At 41.9% G+C, this 19,881-nt stretch overlaps 2 protein-coding genes across 3 annotated transcripts in view; one reads left to right on the top strand and one right to left on the bottom strand.

Moving 5' to 3' along the window:
* The window catches only part of VSTM5 (V-set and transmembrane domain containing 5), a 34,033-nt gene extending 22,167 nt beyond the window's left edge, over positions 1-11,866 (top strand). Inside the window, exons 2-4 of the mRNA XM_050758934.1 lie at positions 8,790-9,116; positions 9,230-9,370; positions 9,501-11,866. Of these exons, the coding sequence (XP_050614891.1) occupies positions 8,790-9,116; positions 9,230-9,370; positions 9,501-9,544 (512 nt within the window). The 3' untranslated portion in view covers positions 9,545-11,866. The remainder of the gene's footprint in view (positions 1-8,789; positions 9,117-9,229; positions 9,371-9,500) is intronic.
* Positions 11,867-16,764: 4,898 nt separating this feature from the next.
* The window catches only part of MED17 (mediator complex subunit 17), a 30,197-nt gene continuing 27,080 nt past the window's right edge, over positions 16,765-19,881 (bottom strand). For both annotated transcript variants that reach the window (XM_050758908.1, XM_050758909.1), the window contains exon 12: positions 16,765-18,241. In XM_050758908.1, coding sequence (XP_050614865.1) covers positions 18,030-18,241 — 212 coding nt within the window. In that variant the 3' untranslated portion in view covers positions 16,765-18,029. The remainder of the gene's footprint in view (positions 18,242-19,881) is intronic.

Here is a 19,881-nt window from a genome sequence, read left to right as displayed (position 1 = left end):
TGTAACAGTTTTCTGAATTAGGACTCCTGAACCTTAGGTTCTGAAACCAGTATATGCTAGCTGCTTAATTAAAGGCTTGATAAGGATGACAATGATGCTTAGTTTGTAGTTCTCAGCTGCATCTGATGATCACATTTGCTGAATAAGTTGTTTTCCAGATAAATGAGGTGAAAATGAGTTATCCTAATTAAGATGTATTTCTATAACTCCTTAAATGCAGAGACTATATTGGCAAGATATTTGTCCTATCATTAGTTGATATTCTTGTCATCTCAACAGATGTAATTGTCATCTCAACAGTATTGACCTTTGTTGTGATTTCAAGAAATATATCCCCCTTCTGAATAATCAATTTTTTAAAAACTGAAAAGTACAACCTTTGTAATTTATTTGTAAGAAAAGGAGTACGTAACCTTTCTGAGTGTTATATTCCAGCCCATTGCTCGGTAGGTGGTTTCAGCTTCCTAGTACTTTTACTATTTCCTCTTGACAGCTTTCTGATTAGTTACCAGAGGGTCTCACCATCTCCAGGAATTCGGGAAGCCCTTTGGTTCAGGTTCCAGTGACTTCTGCCCTGCTAAAATCTTCTACTCTGTGACTTGTTCTTTAAGAGAGGCTTCCACATCTATCTTGGAAATGCCTAGAAATTTAGTTCCTCTCTGCTTTTCACAAATAATCCAAGTGAAGATGCAAAGGTAAACTTTTAAACTTTAAATTTTGGGCTGGGCGCAGTGGCTCTGCCTGTAATCCCAGCACTTTGGGAGGCTGAGGCGGGTGGATCACGAGGTCAGGAGTTCGAGACCAGCCTGGCCAACATAGTGAAACCCGGTCTCTACTAAAAATACAAAAACTAGCCAGGTGTAGTGGCATGTGCCTATAGTCCCAGCTACTTGGGAGGCTGAGGTGGGCGAATCGCTTGAACCCGGGAGGTAGAGGTGGCAGTGAGCCAAGACCATGCCATTGCATTCCAACCTGGGGGTGACAGAGTGAGACGCCATCTAAAAAATAAAAAAGTAAAATAAACTAAATTTTGCTGGCCAAGACTGCGTAGTCTAATCAGGAGAACTTAAAAAGACTTTTTAAAGTACAATTTTTTAAAATTATCAACTCATTAAATAACTGAAAAATTCAAAATTATATAAATAGCTTACATGGAAAATAAAATTATTCTGCCATTTGATCTCTGAGGGGCAATCCCTGTTAACAGTTTAGCATATATTACTCCAACACGTTTCCATTTTTCCATACATAATATGTATATACTAGCACATATTTACACAACTATAAATGAGATCACATTAGGTATGCTGTTTTGTACTTTTTTTTTTTTATTCTTTTTTTTTTTTTTTGAGATGGAGTCTCGCTCTGTCACCCAGGCTGGAGTGCAGTGGCGCCATGTGGGCTCACTGCAAGCTCTGCCTCCCGGGTTCACACCATTCTCCTGCCTCAGCCTCCTGAGTAGCTGGGACTACAGGCGCCCACCACCTCACCCGGCTAATTTTTTGCATTTTTAGTAGAGACGGAGTTTCACCGTGTTAGCCAAGATGGTCTGGATCTCCTGACCTCATGATTCCCCCACCTCGGCCTCCCGAAGTGCTGGGATTACAGGCGTGAGCCACTGCGCCCGGCCGTACATTTACTTTTTTAAATTTAGTAACATCACAGATGTCTTTCCTTGCCCATATAAAGCTCATTCTTGTGAATGGCTGCCTGCTGTCCTTTTTTTTTTTTTTTTTTTTTAAGACTACTCAAGAGCAGTAGTGAGAAGGGGAGAAAGAGCAGAATAAGGGGTTTCATCTGTAACTGACTGTGAACAATCAGTTGAGATAACTCACTACCTTCAGACCAGCCCATCCATTTTATAAGTGAAATCTGATGTACTGAACCAACCTTCTTGAATAGAACACTTGAGCCAGGCCTGAATATTCGCCCAGTCACTAAGTTTCTCTGGACTCATTCTGGATTAATTTTAGCATGAGATGCAGAGGTGGTTACTCGTTAATTCAACTTTTTAAATAACTGACAAGCAGTTTGCTTTAAAACCATGAATGTTAATTTTTCATCTTTGTTATAGATTATTATTATTATTATTATTTTGAGATGGAGTTTCGCTCTTGTTGCCAGGCTGGAATGCAGTGGTGCGATCTCGGCTCACAGCAACCTCCGTCTCCTGGGTTCAAGTGATTCTGCTGCCTCAGCCTCCCAAGTAGCTGGGATTACAGGCGTGCGCCACCACGCCCAGCTAATTTTGTATTTTTAGTAGAGATGGGATTACTCCATGTTGGTCAGGCTGGTCTTAAACTGCTGACCTCAGGTGATCCGCCCGCCTTGGCCTCCCAAAGTGCTGGAATTACAGGCATGAGCCACCGCACCTGGCCTGTTATAGATTATTTATTCCTAATTATATGTGACAATCTTTGATGGAAGGAGAAACCACTTTTTTCCTAACACCTAGTTAAATGCCTGCTTAGTCTGTCTAATTAAGAGGAAGTTTTTCTCAAGTCTTAACAAATTCAAGATTTAAGTTATATCAAGTGTCTTTCCTGACCATGGTAATATGAAACTAGAAATCAACAGTAGGAGTAAAATTGGAAAATTCTCACATACCTAGAAATTAAACAACACACTCCTAAATAACCAATGTGTCAAAGAAAAAAATGAAAAAAATCTTGAAACAAAAATGGAAATAGAGCATACCATAATTTACAGGGTGCAGCAAAAGCAGTTTTTTTTTTTTGAGACGTAGTCTCGCTCTGTCGCCCAGGCTGGAGTTCAGTGGCCCGATCTCAGCTCACTGCAAGCTCCGCCTCCTGAGTTTATGCCATTCTCCTGCCTCAGCCTCCCGAGTAGCTGGGACTACAGGCGCCCGCCACCTCGCCCGGCCAGTTTTTTTGTATTTTTTAGTACAGACGGGGTTTCACTGTGTTAGCCAGGATGGTCTCGATCTCCTGACCTCGTGATCCGCCCGTCTCGGCCTCCCAAAGTGCTGGGATTACAGGCTTGAGCCACCGCGCCCGGCCCCAAAAGCAGTTTTAAGGGGAAAGTTTATAACTATAAACGCTTACATTAAGAAAAAATATGTCGGCCCAGGCGCAGTGGCTCACGCCTGTAATACCAGCACTTTGGGAGGCTGAGGCAGGTGGATCACGAGGTCAGGAGATTGAGACCATCCTGGCTAACATGGTGAAACTCCGTCTCTTCTAAAAATACAAAAAAAAAATTAGCCGGGCGTTGTGGCAGGCGCCTGTAGTCCCAGCTACTTGGGAAGCCGAGGCAGAAGAATGGCATGAACCCGGGAGGTGGAGCTTGCAGTAAGCTGAGATCGGGCTACTGCACTCCAGCCTAGGCAACAGAGCAAGACTCCATCTCAAAAAAAAAAAAAAAAAAAAAAAAAAAGTCAAGTAATCAACTTAACTTGACACTTCAACGAATTATTAGAAAACCAATAGAAAAAGAAGAGCAGAAGAAAAGAAATAATAAAGATCAGGTCAGAAAACTAAAGGTTTGTCGATTTTATTTCTGAATTTTTATTTATTTTTAATTTTTTTAGAGACAGGATCTGGCTCTGTTGCCCAGGCTGGAGTGCAATGGCATGATCATAGCTCGCTGCAGCCTGGAACTCCTGGGCTCAGGTGATCCAACTGCTTCGGCCTTCCAAGTAGCTAGAACTACAGGTGTGCACCACCACACCTGGCTAATTTTTTGCTTTCTGTAGATATAGGGTTTCACTAAATTATACCCAGGCTGCTCTTGAACTCCCGGCCTCAGATGATCCTCTCCCACACTGACCTCTTGAAGCACTGGGATTACAGACATAAGTCACTGAGCCTGGCCCTTATTTCTTTTTCTTTTTTTTTTTTTTAAATCAACTCTTAGTTTTGTACATCTTTTCTATTATTTTTCTAGTCTCTATTTCATTTATTTTGGACCTTGACCGGGTGGTCAAGGCTGCAGTGAGCCAAGATTGCACCACTGTACTCCAGCCTGGGTGACAAAGTGAGACCGTATCTCAACAACAACAACAACAAAAAAAAAAAAAAAAAAGAAAGAAAAGAAAAGAAAAAAAAAAGCTGTCCCATTTACAATAAATCAAAAACAATAAAATATTTAGGAATAAATTTAACAAAGAAGGCGAGAAGTCTATATGCTGAAGACTATAAGACAGTGACGAAGGAAACTGAAGACACAAATAAATTGAAAGATACCCTATGTTCATGGATGGGAAGAATTAATATTGTTAAAATGTCCATATTACCCAACGCGATCTGCAGAGTCAATGCAATCCGTATCAAAATTTCAATGGCATTCTTCACAGAAATCAAAAAAGCAGGCCAGACGCAGTGGCTCACGCCTGTAATCCTAGCACTTTGGGAGGCTGAAGCAGGTGGATCGCTTAAGCCCAGGAATTTGAGACCAGCCTGCACAACATGGTGAAAACCTGTGTCTACAAAAAATACAAAAGTTACCTGGATGTGGTGGTGCACACCTATATTACCAGCTACTTGGGAGGCTGAGGTGGGAGGATCATCTTAACCCCAGGGAGGTCGAGGCTACAGGGAGCCATGATTGTACCACTGCACTCCAGCCTAGGTGGCAGAGGGAGACCCTGTCTCAAAAAAAAAAAACAACAACAAAAAATCAAATTCATATAGAAGCACAAAAGATCCTGAATAGCCAAAGCAATCTTGAGAAAGAAGAACAAAGCGGAAGGCATCATGCCTCCTGATTTCAAAGCAAATTGCAAAGCTATAGTAAACTGAAATGGTATGGCACTGGCATAAAAACAGGCACACAGATCAATGAAACAAAATAGCCCAGAAACAAAGGCATTTATATATGGTCAACTAATATTTGACTAAAGTGCCAAGAATGCACAATGAAGAAAGGACTCTCCTCATAAAGGGTGTTGGCAAAACTGAATATTCACATGTAAAAGAGTGAAATTGAACCCTTATCTTACATCATTCACAAAAATTAACTTGAAATGGATTAAACACTTAAGCGTCAGACGTGAAACCATAAAACTCCTAGAAGGGAAAATAGGGAAAAACTTCTTGACATTGGTCTTGGCAATAACTTTTTGGATGATACCCAAAACACAAGCAACAAAACCAAAAATGAGTAAGTGGGACAACATCAAACTAAAAACCTTCTGTACAGCAAAGGAAACAATCAACAAAATGGAAAGGAAATCTACAGAATTCAGAAAAATAATTGCAAACCTGGAAAGGGGTTAATATCCAAAATGTAAATGGAACTCATACAACTCAATAGCATAAACCAAACAACAACAAAAAAGAAACAAATGATTTTAAAATGGGCACAAGGACCTCAATAGTCATTTCTCCAAAGAAAACAATACAAATAGCCAACAGGTACATAAATCGGTGCTGAACTGATCAGGGAAGTGCAAATCAAAACCACAATGAGATATCACCTCACTCCTCTTAGGCTGGCTATTGTCAAAAAGACAAGATGACAAATGTTGGTCAAGATATGGAGAAAGGGAGCCCTTTCACAATGTCAGTGGGAATGTAAATTGATATAGCTATTATGAAAAAAAGTATGGAGATTCCTCAAAAAAATTAAAAATAGAGGTACCAGCCAGGCATGGTGGCTCATGCCTGTAATCCCAGCACTTTGGGAGACCAAGGCGGGTGGATCACCTGATGCCAGGAGTTCGAGGTCAGCCTGACCAACATGGTGAAACCCCATCTCTACTAAAAAGACAAAAATTAGCTGGGCAAAGTGGCGGGCACCTGTAATCCCAGCTACTCAGGAGGCTGAGGCAGGAGAATCGCTTGAACCTGGGAGGCGGAGGTTGCAGTGAGCCAAGATTGCGCCACTGCACTCCAGCCTGGGCAACACAGTGAGAGCCTGTCTGAAAAAAGAAAAGAAAAGTGCCATACAATCCACCAATCCTACTGGCTATATATCAAAAACAACTGAAATCAGTGTAACAAAGAGATATCTGCATGCTCTTGTTCACTGCACCATATTCACAATAGCCAAGACATGGAAACTACCTAAGTGTCCATCGACAGATGAATACATAAATAAAGATATATATGAATATTATTCAGCCATATGAAGAAGAAAATCATGCCATTTGTGACAACATGGATGAACCTGAAAGCCATTATGCTAAGTTGCTAAATGAAATAAGCCAGACATAGGAAGACAAATACTGTATGATCTCACTTATATGTGGAATCTAAAAAAATTGAACTCATAGAAATACAGTAGAATTGTTGCCAGAGGCTGGGGCCAGTGGGGAAGAGGGAGATGTAGATCAAAAGGTCCAAACTTTGAGTTATAAGATGAACAAATTCTGGGGACTGAATGTTCAGCATGAGTGGTGATGGATATATTCATTAATTTAATTGTGATCATCATTACACAACAGAGATAAATCATCAGGCTGTATACCTTGAATGTATACAATCTTTATTTGTCAATTAAATTTGAAAAAAATTTTAAAGAAGCTTTTCTAGGCTGGACACAGTGGCTCACACTTGTAATCCCAACACTGGGAGGTTGAGGCCAGAAGTCCAAGACCAGTGCCTAGCAACACAGAAAGACCTCATCGCTACCAAAAAAAAAAAAAAAAAAAAAGGCAAGAGGTTTCTCTGGTCCAGAGAAAATATAAAAACCAGCAAGAACCAATCAGCCAGTTTCCAGTTGTATCAGCATCTCAGAAAATTGGAGTTGTTATTTTATTTTTTAGTTTTGCAGTTTCCTGGGCCAAAGTAACCGAAATGCTCAAAGTGAAGTTCCATGAGGGTGTGAAAAGGGCTGGTAGTCTCCCAGGATATCAACCTGTTAGTAACCTTGACCAACGTGGTTAACAGAATGTACACGAAATGCACAGAGGTTATAATATAGATTTTTCACTAGTTCTAAATATAGTTCTCGAAATCTTACAGCAGTAATCACTACTGCAACTGCTCATATTTGAGGTCAGAGAAATCAGGAAACATAGATACATGATTGATAGATAGATAGTCACAAAGTAGAGAGATGGGCTGGGCATGGTGGCTCACGCCTGTAATCCCAACATTTTGGGAGGCCGAGAAGGCAGATCACTTGAGGCCAGTCTGGCCAACATGACAAAACCCCATTTCTACTAAAAATATTAATGCAAAAAAAATTTGGCCTGGCGTGGTGGCACACGCCTGTAATCCCAGCTACTCAGGTAGCTGAGACATAAGAATCACTTGGCCGGGCGCGGTGGCTCATGCCTGTAATCCCAGCACTTTGGGAGGCCGAGGCGGGCGGATCATGAGGTCAGGAGATCGAGACCATCCTCGCTAACACGGTGAAACCCCATCTCTACTAAAAATACAAAAAATTAGCCCGGTGAGGTGGCGGGCGCCTGTAGTCCCAGCTACTCAGAGGCTGAGGCAGGAGAATGGCGTGAACCCGGGAGGCAGAGCTTACAGTGAGCTGAGATCCAGCCACTGCACTCCAGCCTGGGCGACAGAGCGAGACTCTGTCTCAAAAAAAAAAAAAAAAAAAAGAATCACTTGAACCCAGTAGGTGGAAGTTGAGTGAGCTGAGATCGTGACTCTGCACCCCAGCCTGGGCAACAGAGCAAGACTGTCTCAAAAACAAAACAAAACAAAAAACAAAGTAGAGATCCAGGATTGGAATCAAAACTGTGCTGAAATCCCTCCTCTTCCATTTACTGGTTATGTGGGCATGTTGGTGTGCCTATGTAAAAAATAAAAGAGATGGCTGGGTGCAGTGGCTCACGCCTGTAATCCCAAAACTTTGGGAGGCTGAGGCAGGCAGATCATGAGGTCAGGAGTTTGAGACCAGCCTGGCCAACATAGTGAAACCCCGTCTCTACTAAAAATACAAAAAATTAGCCAGGTGTGATGGCAGGCGCCTGTAGTCCCAGCCACTTGAGAGGCTGAGGCAGGAGAATCGCTTGAACCCAGGAGGTGGAGGTTGCAGTGAGCTGAGATCAAGCCATTGTACTCCTGCCCAGGCGAAAGAGCAAGACCCCATCTCAAAAAATAAATACAATAAAATAGATAAGGATTGTAAAGTAGATAACATAGTAACTGGCACAGAAAGTCTTAAATATAGTTCTCTTCCCTATGTTAGCTTTTAGATGTACTTAATTTTTCAAAACACCTAAGCGTTGACATTCCTATTAGGAAAAGGCTCATGTTTCTTGTTGCTGTAAATATTTGGTCATTCACTTATTCATTTACTCAGCAAACATTTATTGACCAACCACCATGTGTCAGGCATTGTACTGGTTTCAGGGACCATAGGGATAAAGAAACGATTCCTGCCCTCTGAGGTCTGGCCTGGAATTTGACCTCTGTTTTCTTCTTTATTCCAGTCGTCTTAAACTCTGCACTTTGTTCTGTGTTAAAGAATAACTATGTCACACATTGAGGGCTTGAGTGAGAGGGAGTGGTCCAGAGAGTCATGAGAACAGTCCTTGGGCATCAGAAGGGCTCCCATATACTAGGAGAGAACCTCTGTAGTCCACCTTGCTACAAAGGTGTCAGATTCCTGGTTGAAATAAAAGGGAGCATTCTAAACAGAGTTTCTTCAAAATAGAAAAAGGTTGCTCTGTGTGTAGAGCTCTCTATCTCCAGGGAGCCTTGTGTCTTATTTAGCATTATCACTTAAGCACCAAAACCTAGAACAGTTCCTGGTATATAATAGGCACACAATAAATATTTGTGAAATAGATTAACGAATTATGTAAGTTCACTTCAGTATAAAGCCATATATATGTGCCCAACATCCAGCATATCATCCTGCAGGTCAGGGCGTGTCCCTGTACATTCCTCAGGCCACCATCAATGCCACCGTCAAAGAAGACATCCTGCTCTCAGTTGAGTACTCCTGTCACGGAGTGCCCACCATCGAATGGACATATTCGTCCAACTGGGGAACGCAGAAGATCGTGGAGTGGAAACCAGGGACTCAGGCCAACATCTCCCAAAGCCACAAGGACAGAGTCTGCACCTTCGACAACGGCTCCATCCAGCTCTTCAGTGTGGGAGTGAGGGATTCTGGCTACTATGTCATCACCGTGACGGAACGCCTGGGGAACAGCCAGTTTGGCACCATCGTGCTGCACGTCTCTGGTAAGACATCCCCGGGCCCCGGGCACCCCTCTGGACGGTGAGTGTGTGGGAGGTCGATTTCACCATATTAAAAGAAATGTTGTATTCCCCCTTCCCTCACCCTCACTCCATAGAGATCCTCTATGAAGACCTGCACTTTGTCGCTGTCATCCTTGCTTTTCTCGCTGCTGTGGCCGCAGTGTTAATCAGCCTCATGTGGGTTTGTAATAAGTGTGCATATAAATTTCAGAGGAAGAGAAGACACAAACTCAAAGGTAACTCCCTGGGCCTTGTGATAATCCATGAGTGGTTTTGAGGCCAGAGGTGGCATGTGTTACCTTGTTCTCACCAAGAAAGCGCTATGTGGCTTGATTTCCAACTCATTGACTTGTCTTTGCTTTACAGAAAGCACAACTGAGGAGATTGAGCTGGAAGATGTTGAGTGTTAGCCAAGGCTGGGCCTAACTGCATTCCTACCTCAAGAGGAAACTATTCTCCAACAAAAAGAGCAAGCACAGCTATTATACCCATTGTGTGTGGTCCTGTTGCAGCCCGCTCCTGACAGGACAGCAGGAGATTAACAACATTGACTGCATGGAGTTGAGGACTGTGGATGAACAAAGCTAGTTTTAGGACTCACGCCAAGTTCAAGGAGAAGAGGCCTTGAACCAGGAGCTTTGCTTGGCTGCAGCGTCACAGCCATGCTGACCCATAACCAATGGGCAAGTGCACGCGTTGGCTGCTTGTTCACGACACTCACTCTGGCGTGCAGGATGGCCTGTTGTCAGAGTCCCTGTATCAGAGGCCAGAGGATTTCCAGATGGGTGTGCAGCCAGCATTAGAACATGCTTTCTGTGCTCCTATCTGCTCTGCAACTGCTGTGCCTACCAGTCCCCCATCTGGTATCCCACAAGCAAGCATGATTGTGGGAGCTATGGTGAGAAAACCTGAGGCTTTCAGACAATCTGCTGCCTCAGAGCAGAGGTGAAGAGACTGGGGGTGGGGGTTGGTGCTGTTGTGCTGCAGTGAGCTGCTCAGAGGTGAGGCCCGGTGGCTGGGAGTTTTATGGGGGAGGAGCTCAGTGGACTCCTGAGAGGCCAGCTTTGCATACAAGGAATAGAGAGAAAATTATCTTTCTCTTCCTCCCTCATTCCAACATTAATTGGATTTTCCCTCCCATGGCTCAAATTTAGGCCATTGGAAGTAAAACAACAGCTCATCTCTGCTATGGGCAGCACCTGGCCTCCTGAAGCACTGGATGCCACCTGTGTGAAAGCTGAGCTTGCACAGTGGGTGATGCAGCTGGAAAATCAGTCATCTCGGGCTTTGGATCTGTCCCCCTCAGCCACTAACGCTTCACGTCTCAAGTCAGGCCCTTGCCCTCTCCTACCTGAGGAACGCTTGGCCTTTGCCTACCTCACAGTCAGGGTATCAAGAGAAGCCCACAGTACGCACAGAGTTCTCTGAGCAACTTATGAAAAGCATGAGGCTTCTTCAAGGATCTGGAAAGCTATACTGGAAAATGCTATTCTGAGTATTAGAAATTGATAAAATCACCTAAGGTCTTGGGGCTCCAGGTGAGATTGAGGACTGGACCACAGCTGGCTGTGGCCATTATTCCCTCAGGTTGTTGGTCACCATGTCCACCTGTTTCTCCATCCCAACTTCCATTTGACAAGCTCTAAATGGAGGCATGGATTTATCTTCCATTCTCTTCTCTCTCCAATATTCATAGCTACAGACCAAAAGTACCACCCGATGATGATGTGTTCCTAGTGCTCAGCTACAAAGTCACCCATGCAAAGGTTAAGAAGTGCTACAACATTCCTTTCTCTTCTCCCTCCTTTCAGGTCTCCAATGTCCGTATCTTCTCTATGTCCTATGTGGCAGAGAAGGATTTGCTTGGATAAGTTACAACCCTTTCCCTCAATATTGAATCCAGAGTTGTGGGAAGGGATCTCTCAGAATATTCAGACAGGAACTGTCAGTATCCAGAGCAGGACTCCCATAGCACTGCTTGATTCAAAAGGCGAGAGCAGTTGGTCTACACAACAGATGTGTAGCTCTAGCACCTGACAGGTAGAAGATACCCTCAAGGCGCCTCCTGTAGACACACGTGTAAACTCACACACTGTGCCCTTTCCCCGTGCAGCAGTCAAAGGAACCAGGCCCAGGGCCAGGACTGTTTCCAGTGCTATGAAGAAACAAGGTGAGGAGTATCCAAGGGGCTCAAGGATTATCTGCTGATTTCTTTCTCATCTTTCACACAGAGAGGCCACCAGCAGGAAAGCAGTAGGAGCTGGGTGGCTGCTGGGGGCAGCATGTCCTCTTCCACACTACCTGCCTTTGAGAACTCTGCTCTTCCACTTGTCCGAAGTCAGGGCTGGCAATCTTCATAGTCAAAGGGGAGTTGGAAAAGAACACCACTGAGAGGCCTCCACGGCAGATGTCAATTAAATTGCCCCACAAAATCTCATGAGTTTATTCACATCAGTAGTGTGGGAAGTTACAATTTTTTTTTTAAAAAAAGCTTCTTTCCTTGGCTTTCCATTTCTTTGAAGAAAGGGTTTCTTTTGAATTTTTAAAGCTCTGCCATCCTGAACATTCCTGTGGAAAGTTTTAAAATCCAAAGCCTGAGGTTTTTGTTTATTTTTTAAATAAATAAAAATCACAGAGATTAGCTAGTGTAAATGTTAAGCTATAAATTATGTTTCAAACTGTGAAAAAAAAAAGTGTTTTAAAGAATGAATGAAATAAAACCTGAAAATAAAGTCCTCATCCTTTGTGTGTGTGCCTGCTCCTGCCGAAAAATCAGAGGCTCTGGGTGCTGTGTCCTGTTAAGCTGAGCATAAACAAAACCCTTAATCACAGCCAGGTCTGGCACATATTTTAAGTGACAATGCAACTAATTACACTGGTTCTAACAGTAAACATTATTTAGCAATTCAGAAAAACTACACCTTATCAGCACCACCATTCTCCCCCAATTGTAGCTACAAGACCAATTTGAAATTTATGCTTTCAGAATATTAACTGCAATTCAATAGCGTTCTTCCTGCTTCTGGAATGGGCCAAAAGTAGGAAGTGACAATTGTACCACTTGTTCAGCAGTGGGTAAGACACCCTACAGAACACACATGCTTTATCAACAGACTGTCCTTTCAGAGGTTATGATCTTAGAACCCCAAAAGGTATATATTGTACTTTCTCATTTCATGGTGTTGCGGGTATGCAAGGAGAGCTCATGTCCTCTGAAGGCCACGGAAGATGGTAAATACCTGAGAGCACTTTGTGCTTACTCTGATTTGAAGCAATACCTCACAAAGGTGAGAAGCAAAAGCAGTGAGAGAGAAGGTTATCAGGGTATCTTGCCCCAGGCAAGAATGCAGAGACAAACCCTCTAATTCCGAAGAGTTGGGTAAGTGTAACAAGGGATTGAGAAGAGATGGCAGAATAGAATGCTGGAGAGGTAACCAGGACAAAGGAGCCAAATATGATAGGGTGAATCCCCAGGGACGTGATTCACATGCTGCCTCCTTGACAACACTGGAGAGGATACTGGGGGAAGTGGAAACTTGTCTCACCGGCATCAGTTTTTACATATCCAGCATAAGTTTCTTCTGCCCAGTTTCCAGGGAAGCATCAGACACATCCATAGCTTACTAAAAGCAGAGCAAATCCTTGTGATCACTGTTAGCACATCTATCCCCAACTCAATTCCCATTAATGGTGTGAGTTGCCAGTGTTTGCATCTCTCTGAATCCACCCAACCTGGCTGTCAGCTTTTCCAATTCTTGAGAACATTTCCACTGCCCTTTAAAAATTAAGTGGGTATTTTTGGTTTGGCTTACAGAGGTGATAAATCCTTCTTTAAAATTCAAATGCCACTAAAGTCTATGTATATTAAAGTATCTTTGGCTAGAGTTAATTAACAAAAACTAAATAAAGTAAAAGATCTCTCTCCTTCCCTCAATCCAGAGGGAACAACAGTCAAACTTGGTGTGTATCCTTCTAGACTTGCTTATGCATATATGAACATATCTGTGTATATATATGCCAAATATACATATTTAACCTATTTTCTTTATAGTCAAATGGGATTCTATCATATATATTACCCTACAACTCACCAGTCTTTCCTTAATGTGTCTTGGGCATTATTTCATGTCTACCTATTCTAAAACTTCATTCTTCTTGCCTACACAATGCAGTCCATAGTATGAATACACTATTAATTGGTTTTTTTTACAGAGCTTTGCTCTTGTCACTGAGGTTGGAGTGCAGTGGTGCCATCTTAGCTCACTGCAACCTCCGCCTCCCAGGTTCAAGCAATTCTCCTGCCTCAGCCTCCCAAGTAGCTAGGATTACAGGCGTGCACCACCATGCCTGGCTAATTTTTGTATTTTAGTAAAGACAGGGTTTCACTATGTTGGTCAGGCTGGTCTCGAACTCCTGACCTCAGGTAATCAGCCTGCCTCAGCCTCCCAAAGGGTGGGGATTACAGGCATGAGCCACCGTGCCTGGCTGGGTATTTTTGAACACACTGTAATTGTTTGTTCACTGAAAAATCACTTTTTATTTCAAATGATATAAACAAAAATCATCTTAGGCAAACTTACTATTGTATCAGGCCAGTTCCTTCAACCAAGATGGCTTCTGCCTGTTAAGTAATGCATTCAATTCTATGTCCTGTGAATCTCTTGGTCTTTTAGGGAATTCAATGTTCCACGATTTCGGTGGGTTTTACCGAGAATTGGTAGAAGATTTTTTGGAGATTGAGTATTGGTGGGAGAGAGGGTATTGATAATGTAAAATAAATCTAAAGTTTTAGTGTTAGATTTGGTTTTATAAAGTAACATTATCAAACCAAACTGGGGTCTGCTCACCTGGCACAGCAAAGCCAAGCACTGACGTTGGGACTGCAGCAAGAGAAATGAGGTATTTATTGTAGGGCACCGAGCAAGAACTCCAACTCCTCAATGGCTTACAGGTAAGGGTTTTAAAGGTGGGGAGGCAAGGCCAGGTACAATGGTTCACACCTGTAATCCTAGCACTTTGGGAGGCCAAGGTGAGAGTATCCCTTGAGCTGGTTTGAGACCAGCCTGGCCAACATAGTGAGACCCTGACTCTCCAAAATATTTTTTAAAATTAGACAGATGTGTTGGTGCATACCTGTAGTCCCAGCTACTTGAGAGGCTGAGGCAGGAGGATTACTTGAACCCAGGAGGTTGAGGATGCAATGAGCAGCTGATTGCACTACTGCACTCTAGCTTGGGTAACAGAGCAAGACCCTGTCTCAAAAAACAAAAACAAGAAACCCCCCAAAAACCCACAAAGGTGGAGAGGCAGAGGTTACAGGCAAAGTCATAAATCAATACATGGAGGAGGCTGTACATTCGTTTGATCTAAAAGGTGGGATATCTCAAAGCAGGGCCCAACAGGTCATAGGTGGATTCAAAGATTTTCTGATTTGCAATTGGCTAAGAAGCTTTGTCTAAAATTTGGGTCAAAGAAAAGAATGTTAGCTCCAGCTCACAGGCTTGACCTCCTCCAGGCCCCTCAGGAAGAAATTCAGAACAAAGAACAGCAGTGCAAGTTGTCCTTGCTTATCTGAGGCCCACATGACAGCAAATCCACTTGGTGGGGATCTGAGATTCTGAAAACAACTCAGGGTCATATTTTAAGATGTTATCTTTAGTTTCTATAGGGAACCAAGCATCTGGACTCTTAACTTCCTTGGCAATTGTTTTAAGTTACTATTATCTTCTTGCTTATCAAGTTGCTTGTTTATATCTCAGGACTACCCCGGAAATTCCCTCGAAGGAATTCAAGATTTTCCTTAATTTTCATGCTCAGGGCGCCCACAGGCCTTTAAGAAGGGGTTCCTGCTCCATCTCACACACACACACCTAGGTTAAATTCCTTTGATATTACAGGCTCGTGCTTGTCCAGGTAGTTCTGTCCGTAAAAATATTTTTCCCTCGGGTGCCTCATGTTCTGAATGGATTTTTTTCCAACTAAACAAAGTGGACTTACTAAATAATTTAGTTGCCCCTGTTTTTATTCATCAGCAATATCTAAGGAGGCCAGGCGTGGTGTCTCATACCTGTAATCCCAGCATTTAAGGGCCAATTACAATTCCAGATCAACATGAGATAATCAGGTTATCCCTCTGATTTGATGGTATTCCAGCAAAGAAATCTGATGAAAAGCACTCAATATCTTCACCATATATAAAACATCACGCAAATGTGAATACATGACATTCTGAAATGCTTTCTCCTAATAAATACAGCTGGTATCTCAACCATTTTTTCTAATTGGCTTGACTCTTAGAAGCACACTTGCTTAATGCTTTATATTTACGTAGCACTTTAGAATTTAACATTTATTACCAACCTTATTGAAACTTCTCAACCACCACTGAGGTTAGTAGAGGAGGCATCTCTATCTTCATTTATATATAAGGAAACAGATTCACAGAGAAACGTCGCCAAGTTCATACAGCAAGCCAGTAGTAGAGCCAAGATTCAAACACAGCTCCTTGCCAACCTATCAATACTTGTTTAGGGGCTAACTGGTTTTCTTCAAACTGTCTCCCAAGTTTCCACAACACATCCTTCAAACTCCAGGAAATTCAGGTTAAAACATTAAACTAGAAAATGTAAATAAACATAAGGCAGAAGAATTGCTACCACAGCAACTAAGCTACCATTTTCCCACACATTTGCTTTAGTTTCTACAGTTCTTTAGGTGGGTACTGGCTATTCACTACAGCGATGTGACCAAACAGGGAAAGTAAGATATGAAGACCGTAAAGTCTTCAGTTATCCCAGTCTACTCAGATGGGGTTTAAAAGAACAGATGGTAGTATCTGCACATGTATTCTTAGCCATTCTACTCAAAGTGTGGTCCTGGTCCATAAATTGTTACTGATTCATGACAAGCAGAGAAATAAAAAATAAAGCATTCAGAAATGTTTATATTTGCGGGGCCTGGGCGCTGTGGCTCATGCCTGTAATCCCAGCACTTTGGGAGGTCAAGGGCGGATCACTTGAGGCCAGGAGTTCAAGATCAGCCTGGCCAACATGGCAAAACCCTGTCTCTATCAAAAATACAAAAATTAGACGGGCATGGTGGCACACACCTGTAATCCCAGTTACTTGGGAGGCTGAGGCATGAGAATCACTTGAACTGAGGAGGCAGAGGTTGCAGTGAGCCAAGACAGTGCCGCTGCACTCCAGCCTAGGTGACAGAGTGAGACTCTGTCTTTAAATTTTAATATTTGATGCAATTTAATTAGGTTATAATCAAATAAATGGGGCTTTTATTTTGTATCATTTCAAAATTTCATTTTAGGAATTCATTTTTATTAGTTTACCAAAGTATCAATCTACAATGGTAGAAGTTTACATAAACAAAAACTGGTCATTCAGCAAAAATCTCAGACTCACTCTACTAGTGTGAGCCTTCGAAATCACATAAAAGACTCCTCATGTGAACGGAATTGTACAGATTAGCCTATTGGCCAAAGCAAATTTTGTGGGCAACAATAACTTTTGAAGCACTCAAGATTTTTAAATAACCGCAAATTCATACCAATTATTTTAATTTCCATGGATAAAAAGATGCAAGATCTTGATCAGAAGGGGAAAAAAGCACAAAGTTGTTCTATCATGGCCCACAAGCTCCATTTTTCTTTAATGAAAACACGGTGGAGAAATACAAAGGAATTGTATTACTGCACAGTCATCTTACAAATTGTTAAAGCAGGATGTCTGTTTTAAAAATTGAAAGACTTACTTATAAGGAGACCTCACCTATATGATATTACTTTCAGTGGTACCAAAAGGTTTATAAGCCTAAATCTATCTCACATTAATGGGCACACTTTAGGCACTATTTCCAAGAAGTGCAAACCTGTTCCTTGGAAAAGATAATCCACTAATGCATTAGTTTTTTTCCTTTGAAAAAGCAGAGAGCTAATGGAAAGGCCTTAATTGGAGAAAGCAATCCAGGGCTGCTGGGTGGAGGCTGGAGAATCCCAGGTGGAAGACTGGGCATGAGCCATGCACTAGGTGTCTCAAGTGATGAAGTCATTCAAGCGGGAGAACAGACCAAAAAATCTTGATGCCCTAAAGAGATAATCTGCCTCCTATGCCTTCAGCTGTCCTTTCTGAGGATGTTCTTAAATTACCTATGTAGGTTAGACCCAGGCAAGCTTAAAGCAGACAACGGGAGGTTAGAGAGTAGAGAGTTTAGAGAGTAGGCTGGGCATGGTGGCTCACACCTGTAATCCTAGCACTTTGGGAGGCAGAGGCAGGTGGATCACTTGAGCCGAGTTGGAAACCAGCCTGGGCAACATGGAAAAACCCTGTCTCTACAAAAAATACAAAAATTAGCCAGGCATGGTGGTGCATGTGTGTGGTCCCAGCTACTCGGAAGGCTGAGACAGGAGGATCACCTAAGCCCGGGAGGTCAAGACTGCAGTGAGCCATGATCACACCACTGCACTCCAGACTGGGCTACAGAGTGAAATCCATCTAAAAAAAAAACAGTTTAGGAAGTATTTGGGGGAAGAAAAAGTATTTGGAGATTTTTTAAACCACACACTTTATGTGATGTCCACATCAAAGAAGGAATATTAAAAAGCAAATAGAAACGCTTAAGTTAGTAATATTTTAAACTGCATGAAAAACATATTATTTTACATCTTGTCATACTGTATATACAACTGTACATAAACTTCTGCATTTCAAAGCACTTGTCATTTATAAAGCGAAAAGTTTCAAAGTGCTAAATAAACATTTCCTAATTATTGTTTTTAAAAACAGCACTCCTTTGCAAGTTATCTCTTCTTTGTACTTATAGTTGATCTGCAAACATTTCATGTCAAAGTTTCTGGAAACTTCTTTAGGAAACATCTGGAAAAAATCATAGTAGACAAGGGCTAAGTGCAGACATAAGCAGCTCCATTTTATAAACAAAGTTTCGACCTTCCATTTTATTCCACTGAACTTCTTTGAATGGCCCACGAAGATGACTCCATTTGTTATCTTGTAAAACATCACTTTTTGGAAGGTCTTTACATTGGTTACGAGGAAACTGAACCATAATCTTGCTGCCACTTTCAGGTCCGTTACGAACTGTGGAGAAAAACCAAAATATCAATACACTCTAGTTTACCAAACTAGAAATAACAAGGATAAATCCCACAACTTCATTCTACTGTGAATACAAAAACTTTGTCTGCCAACTTAAACATTCTTGTTAAAAAGTGCTTTTTCAGTTTCAACATGCAAGAAAAAAAAATTCTAACTTCTATATAAGAGGATAGTATAAATATTCAGGAGTTATTATTTGTACCACAAAGATTAAGCAAGATGAGTTTTGACCTAGAAATGTCAAATGTCCTCTATAATTTCAGGAAATCATCTTTTTGTTTATTTCCACATGCAGCACTGAAAAACATACAAAGCTTTTTTTGGGAGGCGGTTAAAAACAAGGTCTCACTATGTTGCCAGGGCTGGTCTCAAACTCCTGGGCTCAAGCAATCCTCCCACCTCAGCCTCCCAAAGTGCTGGGATTAGAGGCGTGAGCCACCACATGTAGGACATTCACCTATTTTTTTCAATACATTCCTTTGATAATGTAATCATTCAATGAATTGTTAATACATGCCTAATATGTAATGAAACCTCAACCACTTAAAATCAGGACCGAAAGGGATGAAGGAAAGATTATTCTGAATTAAGAATTTCAGGTTTTAATGAGGTTTTAACTATTACTTGGGAAAGAAGAAAAGGGTATTTTTAAATTCCTAGCAATCAAGATCCAGCAATGACCAAGCTTGCAGACTCACAAGCTGTGATCCTGTGGGGAAATATTTCTAACTACCCACTCTTTCAAATATAGTCATGAGCTGCGTAACATTTCAGTCAACTGCTTTTGTTGTGTTACAACTGTCTAGAGTATTCAGTACAGTAACATGCTATACAGGTTTGTAGACTAGGAGCAACAGGCTATGCCATGAAGCCTAGATGTGTATGTAGTAGGCTGTACCATCGAGGGCTGTGTAAGTGCATTCTATTATCACACAATGAAATCCTCTAACAAGACATTTCTCAGAACCTGTCCCTGTCGCTATGCAACACATGACTATATTTTTAAAGTAGTCAGAGCAGATATTAGAAATGAAGATCACCCTAAAATCGTAAGTGCTTCAAATGTAAATTTAAGCTATGTAATACTCATGCAAGTGCCTATTACGGTGCCTACGCGTAGAAGGTGCTTAATAAAATACTTCTTCTCGGCCAGGTGCGGTGGCTCATGCCTGTAATCCCAGCACTTTGGGAGGCCGAGGTGGGCGGATCATCTGAGGTTAGGAGTTCGAGACCAGCCTGGCCAACATGGCAAAACGCTGCCTCTACTAAAAATACAAAAATTAGTCAGGTGTGATGATGGGCACCTGCAGTCCCAGCTACTCGGGAGGCTGAAGCAGGAGAATCGCTTGAAATTGGGAGGCAGAGGTTGGGGTGAGCTGAGATCACGCCACTGCACTCTAGCCTGAGCGACAGAGCAAGACTCCGTCTCAAAAATAAATAAAATAAAACAAAACAAAACAAAATACATTATTTAAAATGTTTTTATTTAAAAAATTGTAAAAGCTGTTACTATTTTTTTATGTGAAAAAAATAGTATCTTGCATTAGATACTATTAGATACTCCTCTCTCTTCCATCCCTTTGCTATTTGTAGGAACAGATATTTTTCTTCCCGTGTTTACA

The sequence above is a fragment of the Macaca thibetana genome, chromosome 14, assembly GCF_024542745.1.
Source record: "Macaca thibetana thibetana isolate TM-01 chromosome 14, ASM2454274v1, whole genome shotgun sequence".
Lineage (NCBI taxonomy): Eukaryota > Metazoa > Chordata > Mammalia > Primates > Cercopithecidae > Macaca > Macaca thibetana.
Note: the sequence above shows the minus strand (reverse complement) of the source record. Positions and strands in the feature narration are given on the sequence as shown.